At 46.0% G+C, this 20,828-nt stretch overlaps 1 protein-coding gene across 4 annotated transcripts in view; it reads left to right on the top strand.

The window, feature by feature from the left end:
* The window catches only part of KCTD15 (potassium channel tetramerization domain containing 15), a 246,319-nt gene that overhangs the window by 181,831 nt on the left and 43,660 nt on the right, over nucleotides 1–20,828 (top strand). Inside the window, exons 1-2 of one of the 4 annotated variants that reach the window (XM_058033940.1) lie at nucleotides 14,221–14,623; nucleotides 20,249–20,424. In XM_058033940.1, the coding sequence (XP_057889923.1) occupies nucleotides 20,261–20,424 (164 nt within the window). In that variant the 5' untranslated portion in view covers nucleotides 14,221–14,623; nucleotides 20,249–20,260. Of the gene's footprint in view, nucleotides 1–14,220; nucleotides 14,624–14,887; nucleotides 15,154–18,785; nucleotides 18,843–20,248; nucleotides 20,425–20,828 lie in introns of those variants that run through there. The other 3 variants (XM_058033939.1, XM_058033938.1, XM_058033941.1) reach the window with 3 other exon arrangements.

Raw genomic sequence — 20,828 nt, 5'->3', positions numbered from 1 at the left:
CACCAGATGTCACACTTCCCCTTCACCTGCTAACTCCAAACCTCTCAATATAACCCCGTGCACAGATGCATTTGTTCTTTTGCTGACCATTTCCACTCTCTATCCTTAATTAAATTCTATTGGTTTGCAGTGGCAACGCTGCATTAAACACCAAACCATATAACTTGTGCAGCTAAGTTCAAGACCTCACCTACTGGTGCTCCTGCTGTCACAAACAGTAAAAAAATTTGCATTGTTCTATTATGTTCCAAATCCCACACATTTGTATAAATCAACTGGTTATTTAAAATGACAAAAATTCCATTCCTAATGCCCATTTTTAAGCAGTATTATTCTTCAGGGTCTCATTTTTCAGGCCTCTCAACACTCTAGGTTAACCAGAGGAAAAAAAATCCATTCACATTGACCAAATGCACAAAACAGAAGCATTATTTTCAAACCCAAATGCATAAGTGCCAGCACTAAATAAGTGTTTTATGATACAATTTAACACATGAAAAAATTGGAGGTTCAAATGAGTAATATTTTAAGCATAAGAGCAAAGTTTGGTCCAGCCCTGCTACCTTGTGAGATGGTTGGTTTTACTTTACTGTTTCTAACAGCTGTGTCAGAAGTAACCCATCAGCATTAGCTGTCTTTGAGTCTGCAGCCATCCTCCTGTTTTGATAAATGCAGTGTTAATGTATTAATGTATTATTCTAGAAAATAATCCATGGAAAGCTACAATTCTGAAGGTAGCATTACCTCAGCCTCAGAGCATGCTATCACATGCAATGCCATGGTTTAGTTTATGGATTTATACAATTCCTTCCCTGTCCTTTGACAATGACCTATTTTTAGACACACATCACACTGAGTGGGTATGTCACTTGATAGAATCCCATCCTGAAGATTCAAGTCTGTCATAAATAAATATGTAAGACAAACTGGTACATACAAGTTGCCTCTGAGACCTGCTTTCAAGTCCATTCCAGAATGCAGTGAGTGAAAATCATTTCAAATGAATGTCTGCTGGTCTCTGCCATGTTTCTTCTCTGAGAATTGCACATCACAACGTAGTCAAGCATTTCCAAACAGACAGCTCTAAGAAGGGACAGAGGAAGGCAGAAAGGAAACCTTCCACTAACCAGGTGCAACCCTTTCCCAGCTCTTCCCCTTGCTGCCTCTTAGTGGGGAAGGTCTCTATTGTATCAGCTCATACATCTATTCTGCAGAAAGAAAAACCACTTTATTAGAAAAGCAAATAAACAATAGCAAGACAACTTGCCATAAGTATTATTCTGAGGAGACAGCAGTTGGGTTCTGGGGGCTTTGTTGTTGATATTTTTGTTGGTTTTTAACTCCACCTAGGAAATATTGCCTAGCAACAATGGGAGAACCCTTCTAACAAAATGAATCATGCAGGTATTGGCTGTTTATTCCCATGAAGGGCTGTGTTTCCACCCTGTCAAATGACATCAAGGCCATGTTGCCAGAGGCATTGGGAGTTTTGACCTCTAAAAGGCAATTTTCTCACTGTCTGCTCAGAATTGTAACATTTTTCATATTGAAGGCTTTTATATCATATCTTGTAGGTTTCATATCTATAAATAACATACTAAAATTCTCCAACACAACAAAGCACAGCTATTATCTTTACCTATTAACACTGTAAACATTAAATATCACAAAGTTAACACTCTATTAGCATATCTATCAGGCATCACCAAAAAAAAAAAAAAATAAAAGGGGGAAGCAAACCATATTAAACTGTGTGACCAAGTTTAATGGAAATTAACAGAGGCCAGAACTTGGTTCATAAAAGTTCTGAATTTCAGAAAGAAAGTATATACTAGATCATCACCAGATACCCATGCAAGATTAATTTTGGATTTCCTTGCCCAAGTAAATCCTCCCTTAATTTCTTAATGGAGCTATTAAAAAGAAAAGTTTTAAGCTACAGGCTGGATTAACAGCATGTAAACAGAAAAGCTAAGACTTATTATTTGCATAGAATGCAGAAGCATAAATCTCACCAATAAATGGGCATGTACAGTGTGTGTGTCCCCTCCCAAATTAATTCTTATTAAAGGCTTCCTAAATTTTAATTGCAGCAGCTCTACTAAAAGCAGAGTGAGCCAGTGAGCTTTGGCCCTAAAATTACTGCTTTCACCATTGCTCTGCAAAGGATGAAATGCAGCTTGTGACAACTAAATTTATCCAACAGACATAGTTAACTACAGCCTTGTACACCAATATTATGTTTTTCAAGCAAGGAGACAATGAGTAGTCCCACAACACTACAAGGCTGCTCTGCTAACTGCACTGTTCAATACCATCAGGGGTTTTTTTGCTTGCTTTTGCCCACATTAAAAGAGTCAGCAAATCTTTAAGAGAATCAGCATCTGCAAGTCATGGAAAGGCAAGCACATTGTCCCTGAGAACATCAGCATCTTCACAAAATTATTGTCTTGGGGCTGATGGTTGATCAAAAACTCAGCAGGAGCCAGCAGTGAGTGCTCACAGCCCAAGGGAATCCTGAGCTGCATGGCCAGAAGGTCAAAGGAGGTGATTCTGCCCCACTACTCTGCTCCTGTGACACCCACTGGCAGTGCTGCACCCACTTCTGGTGTCCCAGCACAAGGACATGGAACTGCTGCAGCAAGTCCAGAGGGCTGGGGCCTGTCCCTGTGAAGACAAGCTGAGGAAGCTGGGGTGTTCAGCCCAGACAAGGGAAGGTTCTTCTGTGTGGAGACCTCACAGCCCTTCCAAGGTCTGAGGGGGCTGCAGGAAGGATCTTCTGTCAGCTGCAGTGCTAGGACAGGATAGTTACAGATGGACTGGAAATTAGAGGCTAGTGAGACACTGGAACAAGCTGCAGATTCCCCATCCCTGGAAGTGCCAGGGCCAGGCTGCACAAGGCCTTGAGCAACCTGGTGCAGGGGAAGGTGCCCTGCCCATGGCTGGGACCAGGTGATGTTTAAGATCCCTTCCAGTCCCTTAACATTGTGTCATTCTGTCCAGCTTTTCCACAAAATTATTCTATACAGTTTACAGAAATCAAAGCTCTACATAAAACAAGTACTTCTGGTGCACTCTTCAGACTGAAGGTTTTAGACTACACAATTTGATGGTCAAGAAATTAAATTCCTAGGACTTCAAATCAACTTCCACAGTCACAGGCAATCTCCAAAACAATGAGGTGTGAAATGAAATATAAGCACTCTTAGTGGGCTGGGATTTATAAACAATCAGTGACAGTTCCCAAAATAATAGAAAGTAATACTGAATGATTAAGTAATAATTTTCCTCAAAAATGCCCAAGAAAGATCATGCTTTGCTTCCAAAGAAGCTACATATTGGCAACCTTTCCCAGATATCTGTACTCTGGAACAGATATTTTGTTCTTCAACAACACGATTGGTTTTTGATTTATTGAAGAATAAAGGCTCAAGACAAATAATTGGTTATGACTTTTTTATATAAATTCAAAATATTAAAGTGCTTATTCTCCTATTTGATGAATTTGCTTGCAATATTTTCTTAGAACTGACTCCTATACTTTCTATCCTAGAAACGCACTATAGATCTGAATCAACCACGTTAGTACTCTGTTATCTTCTGTAGGCCACAAAGAAACACTAACACAATTTCTGTTTCAAGCACTTGACTTAAACACCTATTTCTGGGAAGGCAAGTGTCAGCAGTGTTGGCACCCTACTCCTTGGAGAGAAAAAAAAAACACCCAAGAGTTGAGACAAGCTTACCATGCTTTGCAATGCAGTGTGAAACTCCAGAGCTCATGTGTAGCTCTATGGCTAGATTTATTCACCCATTCTGAATCCAGCTTCTGTATCATCTTCTTTCAATTTGGCTTGTTGAGAGAAACATTGTTATCAGTCTCAAAAAGAAATTAGCTCCAAAATAAACAAGCTTGTATATAGAAATCAGCTATTTTTCATCAAGTTTTTGCCTAAATTTCCTTACTATAAGCAAATCAGACACATCCTCACCACATGTGTTTAAGTGTATGGCTGATACTGAGTTTATAAAAGTATATAGCCAAAGAGAACATGCATTAGACACTTCCACATGTACTTGAGAAAAAAACCCAGGGGTGGGGAGGGGGAAGCTCATTATAAAATAAAACAAATAAAACCAGAATCTAACACATGTCACCTTATAATTTCTCCTGATGTAAACGTCACAAATGTACCTAGAGGTGTAAGTGTGCTCCAAACTCCAGCCCTGGAAGCACGGGCCCATGGAAGCGCAGGCAGCCCGGGTCTGAGCACAACCCCAGGGAGCGACGGAGCTGCCCCGCTCCCGGCACGGGGGAAGCGGGGCCGGTCCCATCCCAGCTCCCCATCCCAGCCAGATCGGCTGACAGCACAGCGAGCCCTTAAACCCCGTGAGGAGCAACGCAGAGCTCTGCGGGAAATTAGAGAAACTACCGCCGTAACTGCATAAATATTGGGTGATCCTTCTGTGGTACAGCCACAACAGCCGAGTTAAGTACAACACAGGACCCAGGCAGATTTATAAGTAATTTTTAATTAACTGAACCCTAGAATATACCTTTGTTGCGACAATACTCCAGAGAGCCCGGTAACACAGATTAGGCTACCACACAGGCATTAATTAGAAACAACACCGCTCTCGGAGGGCCGCGGCCCCGGCAGATCCCGCGGCCCGCGCCTCTCCCGCCGGGAGCCGCGGGGGCCGTGGTGACCCTGCGGGCCGGGGTGACCCTGCGGGCCGTGGTGACCCTGCGGGCCGTGGTGACCCTGCGGGGCCGGGGTGACCCTGCGGGGCCGTGGTGACCCTGCGGGCCGGGGTGACCCTGCGGGGCCGGGCTGTTCGGGTTTGGGCACAGGCCCGCGGGCCCCTCTGCGCTGCCACAGGAGCGATGGGCCCCACAAAGCGCCGGGCCCCCACCCTGAGGGTCCCGCTCAGCCCGCGGGGCTGCTCGGCAGAGCCGCCCCCGCAGGGACCCCGCAGCGCCGGGCGCGTCCCTCTGCCCGGGGCGCCGCTCCCCTCCACCCCCTCAGCCTCCGGGCAGCCGCTCGTCTCCACGGCAACGGCGGCAGCGGGACGGGGCTGGCCGCGGGGCTGGGGCGGGAGCAAGGCGGGAGCGGGGCTGAGGGGGGAGCGGGGCTGAGGCGAGGCTCGGGGGGCAGCGAGGCTCAGGCGAGGCTCGGGGGGCAGCGAGGCTCAGGCGAGGCTCGGGGGCCAGAGGGGCTCAGGCGGGAGCGGGGCTCAGGCGAGGCTCAGGCGGGGCTCAGGCGAGGCTGAGGCTGGAGCGGGACTCAGGCAGGCTCAGGGGACAGCGGGGCTCAGATGAGGCTCAGGGGACAGCGGGGCTCCGGCGGGGCTCGGGGAGCAGTGGGGCTCAGGCGAGGCTCGGGGACCAGTGGGGCTCAGGCGAGGCTCGGGGAGCAGCGGGGCTGAGGCCAGGCTGTGGGGACAGCGGGGCTGAGGCCAGGCTCGGGGGACAGCGGGGCTCAGACGAGGCTCAGGGGACAGCGGGGCTCCGGCGAGGCTCGGGGGGCAGCGGGCACTCGGCGGCTGCCCCGGGCCCGAGCGCGGCTCCCGCACCCGGCCGGGCCCCGCGGGCTCTCCCCGCTGCCGCCCTGAGGGCAGAACGGCGCCATGGGGACAGCCGGCCCTCGCTCGCCCCACGCCAGCCCCGACCTCGGCCTCACAAACGGGGACCACAGCTTCTGTCCTGCATTATTCATTCTCTCACCAGTGGATATTCATGCTCTCACCCACCGAAATATATATATATATCCGTATGTTCATTTAAAACTATTTTTCAGATTGCTTCAAAATTCAAATTAATTAAGATTAATTAAAAATTAAATCAAAAATAAAAAGCTCCAAAAGTGATTTTTTTATTTCACTTACATCTTTAATGTAGAAGGAACTCCAGTGGGGTTGATATTTTTAGTTTCATGCAGCATAACAGGAGAGATGGGGACTTGCTATTCTACTGTGGCAGAGCTGCCGAGCAGGGAACAATCGGACGGGGGCTTCATCTGGGGAAACAACAGGCAAAGCTCTAGGGGTGAAGAGGGGACACAGGAGGAAGACTGTGGCAGAGATGTTCTCCAAGAGTGGCCTCATTTCCCTTCCCCTAAGCCATTCCAGTTTCCTACTGGTTCCACCAAATGTGAAGATAAAAAGGAAGAGGAAACGAGAGAGTCTTCCCTGCCTCTGCCATTGCTGACCCCAGGAAAGCCACAGCCACAGTTGCCCACCCTGCTTTACTGTTCCCCAGACGCAAGAAAGAAGAACCTTAATCCTCTTGGAAGAGCTGCCCTTTTCACAGGCAAAACATGTGCCCTCCCATCCCTGCCATTCTGGGAATATGAATGTAGATGCTCATGAAAAGCAAGGAAACACCTGGTCCACAGGGGGAAGATCTGCGTTTGAATTTCAGGCTTGTGACTGAAGACAGAAACTCTAAAAAGCACCAGATGAGAAGGAACATGGGATCCTGCACAGACCCAAGTGTAATTTTTACTCACATCCTTTATCATTTAATCAGAGCTGATGACACGACTCTTGTAAGCAATTGTGTGGTCAATGTTGATGCCCAGATGAGAAATGGGCTCCAGTGTGTTGGGTAAACAAAAGTGTCAGTTCTCCAAAATTACCAGTGTCATCTGAAATAAGAGGCAAGAATTGAACAGCAAAGCAGCAAGGGGAGGAAACTGGAGGGTCCCGGTGATGTAGATGAGATTGCTTGTCCTCCTTGGACACCTCCATGGTCCTGTTGAATGAAGATCATTTCCACCTGTCCAGTTCATTGACCCTTCCATCATTAAATCACCAGTTCCTCAGAGGAAAGGCAACTCCTAGCCAAGAGATTCCTTGGTTATGTCATAACTCCAGAATATCTTGTGAGGAACAGGAGGTGTTCTGGAAAATAACTCCAAGATGAGGTTTTACACAGAGAGACACTCCTGAGCAGGCAGCAGAACAGCCAAGGCTGATCTCCTCTGTTAGGTTTAACACAGTGTAGTCAGAAATGAGGGATTAAAGTGAAACTGTTTCATGCAAGGACTTTTCTAATGCCTCTATTCACCAAAGAATAGCACATCTGAAAATATACGTGCACCTTTTCCCCAAGAGGATGTCTTGACAACAGAAAGCTTAACTGAACAGCATTCACACAAATACTAAATGTGCACAACGACCCTCTGCACAAAGCAGGCTTAGCATAATGCTCCAAAAATTAACAAGACTGAACCAAGTAATTGCTGCTACAAACCACTTCAAGAAGGATACTATGCTGGGGCTAGTAGTATCAAATAATTTTTATTGCAAATTGTATTGAATTCATCTGTTTACAGATTTCTTCTACAAGTTCTACATCTCAGAGGCTAATTGCAAACTAAAAGTTGGATATAAAAATACAAATTATTTCCTTCAATAACCGTTCAAAGTGAAGACTGGCAAAATCTGTGACATTGTAATGAAACACTTGAACTAAACTTTAAACAAGGGTTTAACAAAGACTTTTATTATTCTCTTCTCTGTGCACCATTCAACATGCACTTCAAGATGAGAAATATGCCTCATATTTAAGGAGTTTACTCCAACAAGCATTCTGTTCTTTTTTTTTCCTGAGAAGAAATCCATGACAGAATGTGGAGTAATACAATGTTTACAAAGTCAAGAGTGCAAATCCATGGAAAATGGACATACATATGCATCCTCAAAGACACAGGTTAGAACAGATAAGTATAATTTCTACTACTTGGCAGTGCTGTTTCTGTATCAGTTGCTTTAGGGATGCTTGTTTTATTAACTTTACATACTTGCATGACATCTGCTGTGACACCACGAATATAAAATATCCTACAGAGCCAGGATGCTGAAATTTTACTCTCACAGAATACCTGGCTCTGCTTTTCCAGCCAAAGCAAAGAAGTATATCCCTCACTGTCTGTGTGAAAGGATGCCAGACAGGGAAAATGGCAAGCTCTGGGTAGCTGCAGATCTGAAATCAGTGAAGCAGAGGAGGAGAGGCCATCAGGGAGACGGCAAGGTCCCTGATTCTCAGGCCCCGTGTAAATGAGAGCCCAGCTGGCAGCGGTACTCGGGAGACCATACGCTAGCCGAGCATGGCTGGAGCGCAGCATGTTTCAACCATATGTCTGACATACTGCCTCCCTTCCAAGGGTCTCTGGCATGGCAGGGCCTGGATGGGCTCTGGCTCAGCTGGCCAGGTTCAGAGCTCTCCTCTCCTTTGTGCTGAGACAATGGCAGCGCGGCTGCAGCCGCTCCAGCTGAGCCCGCCTGCGTCACAGGTGGGCAGGGAGCACCACCGCGGCTCACACGCAGAAATCACCGGCCACAACACCCTCACGGCTCCCTTCTCATGCTGTTAGCAGGGACGAGGTGTGTTCTGTGTTGGGTCTCACTCTGCAAGTTCACCGTAGTCCCATAAATTCCACTTCACTAATTATTTTATCCAACAGATGAACAGCAGTGCCTCAAAATATTCTTTTAGTTTTCTCCTCTCAGTTCTGCAATTTGTTTCTATTATTTGGATATTTTTCTCAAAATAAAGCTGTGTTTAATTCTATTCCTGTGTGCTGTTAAATGCAGGTTCTGGAAGAATTTGTTCCATTTTCTTTTTCTTCCATTTTGATGTCCTTATCATGATACTTTACTGAGCTGCTGCTCTCTCAGGTTCTGTCCCTGCCATGCATGATCCAAACTGCTTTAGTCTGGTATTTGCCAAAGAAAAAGCAGGCTGAAATGCTGCTACATAAATAAGCAATGCACCTATGATTCTAGAGGTGCCCAAAGATCCTAAAAACTGTAAATTGTTTGTTACAAAAGGGCCATTATGTCTCTATTCCTCATTCTCTATATTCTGTGATTTTTTTGCAGTTTAACATACTGCAGACCTTTGCTGGCAGAAGCAATGCATCTAACCTCCCTCAGAAGTGTATTCAGTGGGGAGCTGCCTGGCTGCACAGGATTTATACATCGTTCAGCTAAGTCAGCGATCCATATGCAAAAATCAAGTGTTCAGGGACACCATGTGGATTTGTGGCATTCTTCAGAGTACATTGTGTCTCTAATAAACCAATGAATGGATTAAACTCAGCCATAAAAATGTTTTCTTTTCTCTGTGACATATACAATATGGATAAGCTTTATTTAATAAACAGCTAAAAGCTAACACCACGCACGTTACTTAAACAGGTTAAAAACATTCCTCAGTTTTATAACCTGTATAAGAGGAGGCAGAGCACTTAACAAAATGTGTGAAACTTGAAACACCATGCTGAACATTAACATGGGACATCTTGATTATGTAAATTTCATTTTGGAAGTGATCTTTGGCTTATAACAGTTGGAAGCAGAAGAGACAAACAAACCTTTCCTATACTGTATTTCCTGACAAGCTATTTCATCTTGGCATTCCAGGACAGATTATTTCTTTGTATCATGCTGCTGTCACGAGTTAGGCACTGGATAATGGATAGTTTTAAAAACAGTCCATCTGTATTTAGTCAATAAAGTAATGGTTTGTAAACTTACTCAGCAGCAAGCTGTTTCTTGAAAAGAATAGAAGAGCATTCAAGAGAAAACACTGACAAGTCTTGGTTATTTCCTAATGATCAGATTTTGTTCTTTGCGTGGTCATGCTTGCTGCTCTCAGGAAACCTCTCATCTGTCTACAAATGACAAACAATTATTTGACTTAATTAGCAAACCCTGGGCCAAGTTCCTGTTCCAGAATGACTGGCACTGCAACTCGCTTGAAAACTTGCTTCAGCTGGGAGATGTCCTTTCTTTTTATTATTCCTCATGTGTCAACTGACTGCAGCAAGTACTGGGATTTCAAGATGCTTCATATTTTCAGGTTCCTCACAAGAACAAACCTTTTTGGAGGCTCAGCACATATGTAACATCAGCTTTCCACAGCTTCTGCTTGTCCCTCATTTCCAGTGATGGGAGCGATGGTGGCAGTCACAGCACCCACGGTCACCAACCTCTGTGTTCAGATGTGTTTGTCCCTGGTGCCTGCATGGTCCAGGAGACAGAGCCAAACCCAGCTGTGAAAACCCACTGAAAGCAACAGTCATGGAGCCTTTGTTGGCTGAGCAAGCACCTGGTGTCCAGCAACTGCTTTTGAAATCACAATTATTCACTCAAATCTTCTCTTCCAAGATAAAAGCCCATCTAAGCTACAGTGGTGTCGTAACTGTGACTGGGAGGAGTATTAATCTACATATATATATTGATTTCTTTGTTTTAAAGGAACAGCCCCTTAATTCTCATTTGTCTGCTTTAAGCATTTAATGAAATGGTCATTTTTCTCCCTTACTTCCTGCTTTATCTTCAAATGCCTGGTAGAACACAGTGAGTTTCAGTGAGGACCAGCACTCCACACTGGTAGTTGGTGGAAATGTTGGTATCATCACCAGAATGCCTCAAGTTCAGTTATGTAACATAACAAGTGCTGAAGTCAGGTTTAAACCTCAGGATAAAACCCATAAAGTAAGGAAAAGAGCAAGGACTAAGAGAGGATGAGGTCTACTACCACAACGTCACAAAAGGCCCTCAAGAACAACACCAACTGGAGTTATCCCACTCTAATTCAGAGAGCACGGTGCAGAAGAGGTTGATAATGTTTGTCAATTTGTGATACTTTCTTTCACACATTTCAAAATATATTTGGACAATCTTTTTGATATTTTGATATTTTTGATATTTTATATTCCTTCAAATCAGCATTTTTTCACAATCTAGTAATTTTCTGTCCTGTAACATACACACAATTTATTATTTTTGGGGGGAGAAAGAAAAAAGAAAATGAGCTGGAGTTCCTTATGGGCTTCTCTTTCACACTGTCTTAGGTGTAAATTTTACCCATTTATTTTAAAAAATGAAAGTAAACTATAGAATAATTAGGTATAAAAAAGATCACAGAATAGTTCTGTCCAATTCCATTTTTAAGCATCTGCAGAGAATAAAAAGAACTGTTGGTAAGAAAAAAAAATGAAGTATGTATTTGGAAGTACTTAGGACTGTAATAAACACATGCATAGCATTTGGTTAAGAACTTTTAAGCACCTATGATAAATTACAACTTATAATTTGTAATTCTAATATCTTGCAACCGAGCTCAGAAATCTTCTGCCACAAATTTTATATTGCTTTATAGGGAGGATAATAGAATTGTTGAGAAAATAAGTTATATTCAGTTCTAAGAGTATTTCTTATTTTTTTTCACTACATACTATTTAATATTTTCCTTTGTACACTTCTTGATAGTTGAGCTTGAAGTGAAACTCTGAAAAACAACATTAGGATTCAAAATACAGTGGAAGATTTTATTTTCAGGGTCACAAGTAGCATAGCGAGATTTCTCTCTTAAACAATGACACTTAGTATCTCTGTAGTTCTATGAATACTTTTGAAGTGTCATATTAAAACCAATCTCTTGGCCTTCAGGCAGAGAGAAGCAATTAGTCTTGGAGTTGTGAATAAATAAAAATCCATTTATATACCCGTCCTTGACACGTACCTTGCAAATCTTAGAAACTTCATCTAGTGGGAAAAGAAATGTTAAATCATGAACACCAATACTAATCATACCGCAATGTTGCTTCCTAAAACTGTTTAGTTTATATCAATCTTTTAAGTATCGATTCATATGTATATATTCTTACATATTGAAACAAAACAACAGAAAGGCACTCACACACTTGAGTGAGAAGAAAGAAACGAGAGCGTGCATATAGAGCTGGAACCTGTGCCTTTATTACCTTCAACATTAATAGAGGCAAGAAAAAACACAAAGCTCCCAAGTCCATTGTCCTTTTCTCAGACACAGTAAAAACAATCCCGCACAAGTTCCGTACCACGCGCAGTCTTTTTATCCCAAGTGCTACTGTGTCTGCTTTGATCTACAGGCAAACAAACAAATGGAATCTTTATTATCCGTGCATGCCATTTCCACGCAGCACAATTAAACAGTGCCTGTCACAGATGTGTTGGGATGAGTCAGATCACAATTTCTACTTTTCGTACAAGCGCAGTATTTTTAGGTCTTCTCTTTCCTCTTTAGCGTGCCTCAGTGCAGAAGCATCCTATTTTTATGCAGCTCTGATTGCTGTTCGAGAGTCTCATATTTATTTTTCACTTAGCAGTCAGTAATTCACAAAGGAAGTAAAAATTATAGCGCCAAGTCATTCCAAGCAGTCGGCCCGCACCCCTCCAGAAGGGCTGGGTGAAACTCGGGCTGCGTGCCGGTCACAGCGGAGCTGCTCCTCCTCGCATCCACTTGTTGACCAGAGTGCTGAGGAAATGGGAGCACTCGGGCTACAGCCTCCATCAGGTGAGGCAGCACTGCTGGGGACACGCCGCTCTTCGGGGAGTATTTCGGAACAAAACCTTTCCCTCTGTGCCCTGCTCACTGAGCCCCAGCCTGGAGGGCACAGGTGGGACAGTGACCCCTGCACAGCATCACACCTGGCCTGATGGGATGGTCAAGGAAAACAAATTTTAGTCTGTTCTGGATGCAAATCTCTCTGCTGACCTAGTTCTCATTCTCCTTTTCATTTCAGAAGCTCAGCTAAAAATCCATAAATTAAGGAAATTAACTGATGGAGCCTCCGGCATCTTTGTAAGCTATTTAAATCTTTAAATTTACAACATCTTCTGCATATATCAAGTAATTGAACTAACTGCAGGGATGTAACTTTAATGAGAAAATTTCCCTCTTCTCCTGTAGTTTGTACTCTAGAAGGGGAGAAAAAAAAAAAAAAAAAATCTCCCCTTAGGAGAAAAGTTTCTGTTTATTCCTGCCGCGGCAGAAAACTTTAACCCCCCCAGTTTCGGGGTGTCCTGCCCGCATCGCGCCGCGGCCGCTCTGCCAGGCCCGGGGGCGGCGCGGGCGCGGGGGCGCGCTGACCTCTCGGGGCCGCGCAGCGTTGCGTAACGGCCGCGCGGCGGCGCGCGCTAGTGGGCGCTGCAGCCCCGCCGGTGCGCGCGGCGCCGTTCCGCGGGCGCGGAGGCGGCGGGGAGCCCCCCCCATGCTAACAGCGCCGGGAGCGGCGGCAGAGCCGCGGGTGCGCCCGCCGGCAGCGGCCCCGCTCCCTCTCCCTCCGCCCAGCCTCCGCGGGGAACAGCGCGGAGCGGGGGCGCATCCCCCGCGGCGGCGCGCGGAAACACGCGGGCACCGGCGGACCCGCGCCTCTGGCTGGAAGTTGAGGGAGGGATTTGCCTGTATTTTTTTTTTTCCCCTCATTCACGGGGGGGTTCCCTGGCGGTCCCCCCCACCGGTACGGGGGCCGGGCGCGCTGCGCGCCCGCGGAGCCGCCCGCGGAGCCCCGCGCCATCGCGCCGCGCGCTCTAATTGAAATGGCGCTTTTGGCCGGGGGCGGGCTGCCAGGGCGCTCCGCAATAGCACAATGCATGTCGATAGACGTCATTTGGTTTTAATGGCCTACAGGAAATTTGGCGTTTACAATGCGAGACATTAGCAAAGGGTGAAAGGGAGGGGGAGGCAGGCAGGATGGATGGCTGGGAATAATTGCGGGCCCCCCCCGCCCCCGAGGCCCCCCGTCCGCACCTCGGCGGCGCTGGGTGCTGCAGGGAAGGGGGGGGGGTCGGGGCTATTTTTTATTATTTATTTTTTAACTTCATCTAGTTTATCAACAAGTGCAGAGTGGGTGCTACCCTAATTGTAACAGAGGAGTCAAGAGATGTGAGAAACGTGCCCTGTGTTACTTATTTGGGAGCTGAAAATTTATGCCTAGTTGAAAATGCCTGGGGAAATATTACATCAGACCAAATGACAATGATTAAAATCAGCTTTTTTTCCCCCTTCCCCCCCACCCCCTCTTTTCCTCCTTCTTCTTTTCAGTAAGTCTGTTGAAGGACGTGACAGTGGCCTGATCCTCCCCAGCACCGAACCGTTATCCCCCGGCAGGGCCGGGCCGGGCCGGGCTGCGCGGAACTCCGCGGGGCAGCGCAGCTCCCGCCCCGGCCGCGCCGCGCGGAGCGGCTCTGCGGGCGGCGGCGCCGGGGGCGCGGGCTGGGGAGCCGGCCGCCTTCCCAGCCTTATTTCATTTTCAAGGGCTGTATTTTATTTTATTCTGGGGGGGGTGGGGGGGGGTGGGGGATGGGGGAGTAAATCTGCAGACCTTCACCAAAAGGAGGGAAAAATATCCAATTTTCATCGCAAAATTAGCTAGGGCGAGAGCAAAGGGCTGAGCTAATTGTAGCCTAATCCTCTGCCCTGCAGGCGTTTGCAAAGCCCTGAGCAAGAATTCGCTTTTTTTCCTCCTCTTCTCCCTTCCCTCTGTTATTTAGAGACGGGATTATTGCCTTTCTTCTCATAACAGCCTCGGCAGTTTCATTTAAAGGCTTTTTTCCCCCCCTCTCTCACACACACATACACACACACGCACAAAATAAATAGAAAAAGAAGCAGCAAAAACAGGGGAAGAGAGAGGAGACAGAGAAGCTTTAAAAATAATAATAATCACAGCAGGATCTGCGGAGCAAAGATAGTAATAAAAGCAAAAAAGCTGAGCCCATCCACACAGAGCCCCGGCAGAGCCCAAAGCCAAAGGGGGGCTCGCAGATCTCTTCTGTGCTCAAGGTAAGGACCTCGGCGGCAGCAGCAGCAGCGGCTCCCGCAGCCGCCCGTGCGCCCGCCCGAGCGGGGAGCGGGGCCGGAGCGCGCCGTGCGCGCCGCCCGTCCTCGCATCGCGCCGCTCCGCGCCTGCTCGCGCTCCTTTTTTTTTTTTTTTTTTTTTTTCTCCCCTTCACCCCCCCCCCCCCACACCTTTTTTTTTTTTTTTTTTTTTTTTGGAAAGTGCCTCTTCAAACTCACTCGGCTGCCGGCTCCGGGGAGCAGCGGCGGAGGGGTGTTTTTTTAAAGCTACAGGACGCGTTTGCAGCCGCCCCGCTTTGGTAGCGCCGCGCGTGTGTGTCTGTGCGCGCGTGTGTGTGTGTGTGTGTGTGCGTGCGTGTGTATGTTTTGTTTTGCTCCGCTCCAGCATGGGCAGCGCCGGCGGAGCCCCGCGGCCCGGGGTGCCCGCGCTCCCCCTGCCCCCCCGGCCCCGGCTCTGAAGACGGCCAAGCCCCAGCGCGGCGGAGGCAGCGCGGCTCGCTCTGCGCTTTCGCATGGTACGCGCGGAGCCGCGGGCCCGGGGCGCGGGAGGGAGCGCGGGCCGGGGCGCGGGGGCTGGCGGCGGGGCGGCTCGGCACAAAGGGAAGGAAGGCGGGCGACAATGGGGAGCGCCGCGTATGGAAAACACGGGCGGGCTGTGAATGAAACTCTGGCGCCAGTGAGAGTGGAAGGCTTGGTTTGGGGTAGACTTCAAACCACTCTAGGCTATAGTTTGCATTCCTGCTCCTGCATGCGATGTGGCACACTTCTGCAAAATTAATACATTAGCCTGGCTAATGCTCACCACCATTGGCTGCGCGGAAAATGTGCAGGATCGGGGATTCGGGCTTGACTTTTTTTTCTTGCATTCATCTAAGACATCTCCTTTCTTGTTATGTGGGAATAAGTAAAGGACGCCATGTTGTGCCTTTTTTTTTTTTTTTTTGGTTGAATTTTTCCTTCGGGCATGCAGTGTGTTCAGAAGAAAAAGGCAGAAGTTGAGTGACCGGGTGCGTTGCTCGCTGGTGATTTCCCTGACCATCAGTAGGGAAAAGCATTTGGGTGACGTGAAACTTGCACTAAATAGACTGGAGTCTGCCAGAGAGAGGCGGGTTGCGGGGGGGGGGGGGAGAGGGGGAGGAAGGAGAAAGCTTTTCCTTTTTTTTTTAATTCTTTTTTTTTGCGGGGGGGGGTGGGGGGAAGCAGAGCTCCATAGGGAGTTCCCCCTTTGCTCCCCCCCCTCAGCCCCCAAAAGTTTTGGGCACGATCTCCTCCGTGTCTCGGTGCAGTGCTCAGCACAGCAGCGTGGAGGTGTGTGCAAATGTTTCTGGACTTTTAATTTTGGAGCCACCGAGCCCAAGGTTTGCAGCCCCCCCTCCCCGCCCCGCTTTGTCTCAGGGCTGGGAGCACGGCAAAGTGGGCAAGTTGTGTGGGGGTGGCTGTGAGGCAGAGCCGAGCTGTCCCTGTCGCTGTCCCCGTCCCCGTGAGGGCAGACAAAGGTAATTCCCGGTCTGGCCGTGCCCCTCCGGCAGCCCGGGCGCGCAGCCGCTGCCCCGGAGCCACCGCGGCCGCAGTGCCGAGGCCGGGGGGATGCAGGGGGTGGGTTCACCCTGCCGGGGCTGCCCTACAGACGGGAAGGGCCCCGGGGAGCGGAGCAGCCGCCCCGAGGCTCCCTCAGCCCGGGGGTGCGGCCGGGCCCAGCCCCGCTCCCCGGCAGAGCAGCTCCACGGCAGGTCCTAAACCTGCCTGCCGCTTTCATTGCTCGTCTTAAATGTGCATGAAGGAATTAAACTGCACGAGTGAATAACAGCATTAGTTTCAATTAATTTTTATCCTGGCAACAATAAACTTTAGAAACAAAGCGCTTTTACATCCTTAATTAGTCTTGCTTCCCATCTGTAGTCTTTTAAGTGCCTGCTCCTTGATTTAACTTTGTCCCTCCTTCAGAGCCGCCTCCTTTTTTATTATTTTCCTTTTTTATTTTTTTCGTTCCCCCTTCCAGACTGCTGCCTGTTTCTTTCCTGCAACCTTTCACCTCCCTTGTCCCTATCTGTCTGCTCTGCTCTGTGCAGTTTATTTCTCCTGTATTTTCCCAACATCAACAGCAGTATTGGTTACCATGGCCCCAAGCTATGTGCAGAGGTGGGAAAGCTTCATCCGCCCAAAACTTCTTACACTTTTGAAGTCTTTCTTTTAGTAGGATCTGAAATGTATCATCTAGAGTGTGTATTAAATGAACAGTATTCCTGAAGGCTTTAGAGCAAGAAAGGCAACACCCTGGAAAATTCTGCAGTCTTTCAGCATTCTCTGCCCTAGGGTTATAGCCCTGGGCACGGAGCTGAATGGAGCTCTTACAACTGCCTTCTGTTTACCTTTTATGGTTAAAATAACAGCTTAGCAAAGAAGCAACTTCATGGAGAAACGATTCAGTGAAATCATCTCAAGCTGTAGCAGCATAGCTAGTTTAATCACCCCTAGAGAGCTGAACAACTGTGAGCACAATGGGACACAAAATCATTTTGTGTGTAAATGAGCATGGCATTGTGATTATTTCACTTTGCATGGGCAAATAGTTTTTACAAGCAGTTAGCTTAGGAAGGCAGAAAAAGATAAGCTGGCTCTGAAAGATCTTGGTGTGTAATGTTTGAAAAACTAAATATTCACATAATTTGGGAATCAGGCTCTATTGATTTTGCCTTCAGCAGGTTCCTGTGTTACTTATTAGAGCAGGGTTATTGCCTGTGCCACTAGTTGGGATGCTGTATCCTGTTGTAGGCAACGAAAGAGCAAGGATTATTTTACATGGTTTAATAAATGAAGTTTGTTAGTGTTTCTGCGATATTTACCCTTAAGGTTTTAATTTTCTCATCCATATTAGAAAATATGTGCATAAAGACTTCCACTGGATAAATACATTTAGGATTTTGCTTTGTGCATAAAATAAGTACATTACTCAGTGTGATGAATTTTTGCTATGTGTTACATTAAGAGGAGGAAGGAGCCATTAGAAATAGGGTTACGGTACCTTAAGAAACAGGGGGTATTTTTTTTGGAGCAGTAGTGCTTAGCCGTCATGCCTCTGGATAATTAGCTCATACAAAAAGGACTGAATTCCACAATTTTAATAAAAATCTGGCTTTCATTTTTTAATACAAATCCTCTCCAGCCAGTGTTTTAATTCCCCTTCTCCTCCTCTCCCCCCAAAAGCCAGTGACACCCTCAAGAAGTATGAAAAGCCATAAAAGTTTGAGAACTATTTTAGCTTTCCAGTGATTTTCTATAATTAAGTGTTTTTTCAACACATGCTCTAGCTGAGAAATGCCAAAAGCAGAGGATTGTTCAAAAGGTCCCTCAAGTGAATAGTATAAATTAAATATCTACTGTGTGAGTATGGCCTCACTGAGAATCTCAGTCTTTACAGATCAAGGAATTTACTGGTATACTAACATTAAACAAAATCCTAAGATAGCAGCAGTGTTTAAATATGCACAAATAGATTCATATCACTTGATCTTTAGCTATCTGTGCATATTTTAAAATTGATGTCTGTATTTCAAGACAAATGGTTAAATGTAAGACACATTTGCAGAAGACTGGAAGTCCTTTGATTTCATTTGGAAATTGTAACAAGGGGTGCAGATGAGCCCTAATTAGACTCTTGTGTTGTGAAACTGCGTGAGATTTATTTCTGAGGCAGCCCTGTGCCGTGCAAGGTCTGTACCTTTATCATTAGTGAGCGTGGTTGGGGTCTGAACAAAGACAGGGTTGACATTCAGCCTGGATCTTCTGACCCTTTCATTTAAGTGAAGGAGTAGAGACTGAACATGAGTTTGCAGTGCTCTTTGGTAAGGAAAAAAACCAGCAACCTTTGTCTGTGTTGGCAGACAGATTAGTAAACACGCTGTTAAAATACTGCAGGTACTTACATACTAAGTTGTTTTTTTAAGTTAGTTGTTTTATTTATGCCAGATGACATATTTACTGAAGGTTGGCCACAACAAGCTCTTGTGGGAAACAAGACAGCAACATCTTGAGTCATGAAAGGATTCAGTCACTTTCCTTGAAGGTGGTGCTGTAGTGAAAATGTTAATGCCCAATTTTGCATCGGCTGACACGGGAGTCCTAGGACAGAGCTGGCATTTGCCTGGTGCTCAGTGCAGCTGTCCATCCAGCCTCTGAAGAGACAAGCATGTGGATCCACAATGGGGTGATGTATTCCTGGGCTGTAGATGCAGGAAATTCTTAGGAGCTAACCAAGATGAATTGCAGTGAATGGAGATGTTGTGGTGACTTTGTGAGGCTGTTCAGATTTGTTAGGGTTTTTCAGTCCTGCTCTATAGCTTGGAAATTATTTTACAAAGAATGTTGCTGATTTATGTTCATCAAGTGGTGTAGTCGGGCATCTTGTGCAAAATACTGCTAAGAGAAAGGCAAGACCAGCTGTAGATTTGTAAGAAACATTGTCAAAGTAATGTGGGAGAAATAGAAATTCACTTTGCAGTGCTGCATGTAAAGTGCTTGTCAGATGCAGGGAAGAGCCTGGGTGCTTGGTAGCATGCTTGAATTACAGAATATCAGGGAAATTAGATTATATTCAGAAATGTCTTCAGCTATAATGTTTTGCATATGTTGCTTTCCCCATAAAGGGGAGAATGGATGTACATTTTCTTAAACTTTTCTAGAAGGGTTTTTTTTCTGTTTGACCTGTGTGCCGGCTGCACGGATTGAACTGCAATCAGCTCTTAGACACAGCTTTGTGCAGAATAAACTGTGCTTCTCTTAAGGAGAGAATCGAGGAATTTTCTTTTGCTTGGTTGTCCTGTTCATTTTTAAGGCATTTCATTATTTTTAGCTTTGATTTTGCTGAATTTTTTTTTATTCGGTTCAGTAATTTCACTAATTTTCCAGTATTTTAAGGGCAGGAGACATTAGGTGGATTGTGGAATTTATGATTTCACGTGCTAGATTATTCAGTACTTTCTTGTCCTAAAAGCATGGGTCAGTTTATTTATCTTTCTGTTTTCACTGCTTCCAGGTATTAATTGCTTTCAGTTTGAAATCTTATTAGTTGTTTAGGTCTAATATTAAGGCTTAACTGAAAATTATCAGTTTATTTCACAATTATTGAAAATAAGCCAGAAAATTGATCTTAGTTTGAAGTGAAATTTACTACATGTATAAACTAAATGCCTTAGGTACTGAGGAAGTCACTAATTTAGAGGTGTCTTGTTACTGAGACAAACTTGCAAAAACCCCCTGAATCCCAATTCACAAATTGGTTATTCGTTTGTCAGGGGATATTTCACATCTAACACATAAGCCCACGACCTTTAATTAGAATTTTGCAGTTTGTTTTATGCCCCTTGAGGCTGACACCTTGAAATTTTTTTTCTTGATTTCTTATTGCTAATAAGCATCTTTCTCTTCCCCTCTGGTACTTAGAAGAAAATGATGCAAATACACTTAATTACAGCGGTGGCAATAATTTGTTAGCCGAATATATGATCAGGCAGATGCAGAAACGATCTGATTAGATCTGTGATCACACTGAGGAAAGCAAGGTAACACAGTGCTGCATTTAAGAGAAACTGTTCTTTTTGCCTCCCCGCTCAGGAGGGAAGAAGCATGTCCCGTCTGTCTCTGACACGCTCCCCGGTTTCTCCTCTGGCTGCTCAAGGAATTCCTCTCCCAGCTCAGCTCACCAAGTCCAACGCTCCCGTGCACATCGATGTAGGAGGACACATGTACACCAGCAGCCTGGCCACCCTCACCAAGTACCCAGACTCCAGGTAAGGAGCACCTTGGTGCTGGCAGCTCCCTGCCTGCTGCTGCTGCTGCTCCCTGTGCCCCTGTGAGGAATATCTCGGTGCAAAGCACATTTGTTATATATTCACCGCTTATGAATTATTCAGTTTCTGATTTATACAGGAACTTTACTGGGGTTCTGCAGAAAAAAAAAGGCCTGTACAATTTATATATTATTTAGAGAGTCTATTCATTTTCTCTCTCAACATCTCAGAAGACGCGCTCTGCCGATACGTTTGAAGCACCTGTTGGTGTGCTGCCCTAGATTATTTCCAGCTGTAGCAGGAAACTTGTTTCTTTCAAGTTTGGGGGGAAAAATTGGCTTTTTCTTCCTCAAGGAGAGAGAATGGTTCTACCACTGTGGGACTGATGGTTGCTTGTGTTGGCC

Source organism: Melospiza georgiana, chromosome 14 (assembly GCF_028018845.1).
Source record: "Melospiza georgiana isolate bMelGeo1 chromosome 14, bMelGeo1.pri, whole genome shotgun sequence".
NCBI classification, from domain to species: Eukaryota; Metazoa; Chordata; class Aves; order Passeriformes; family Passerellidae; genus Melospiza; species Melospiza georgiana.
This window is presented reverse-complemented; position numbering and strand designations above follow the sequence as displayed.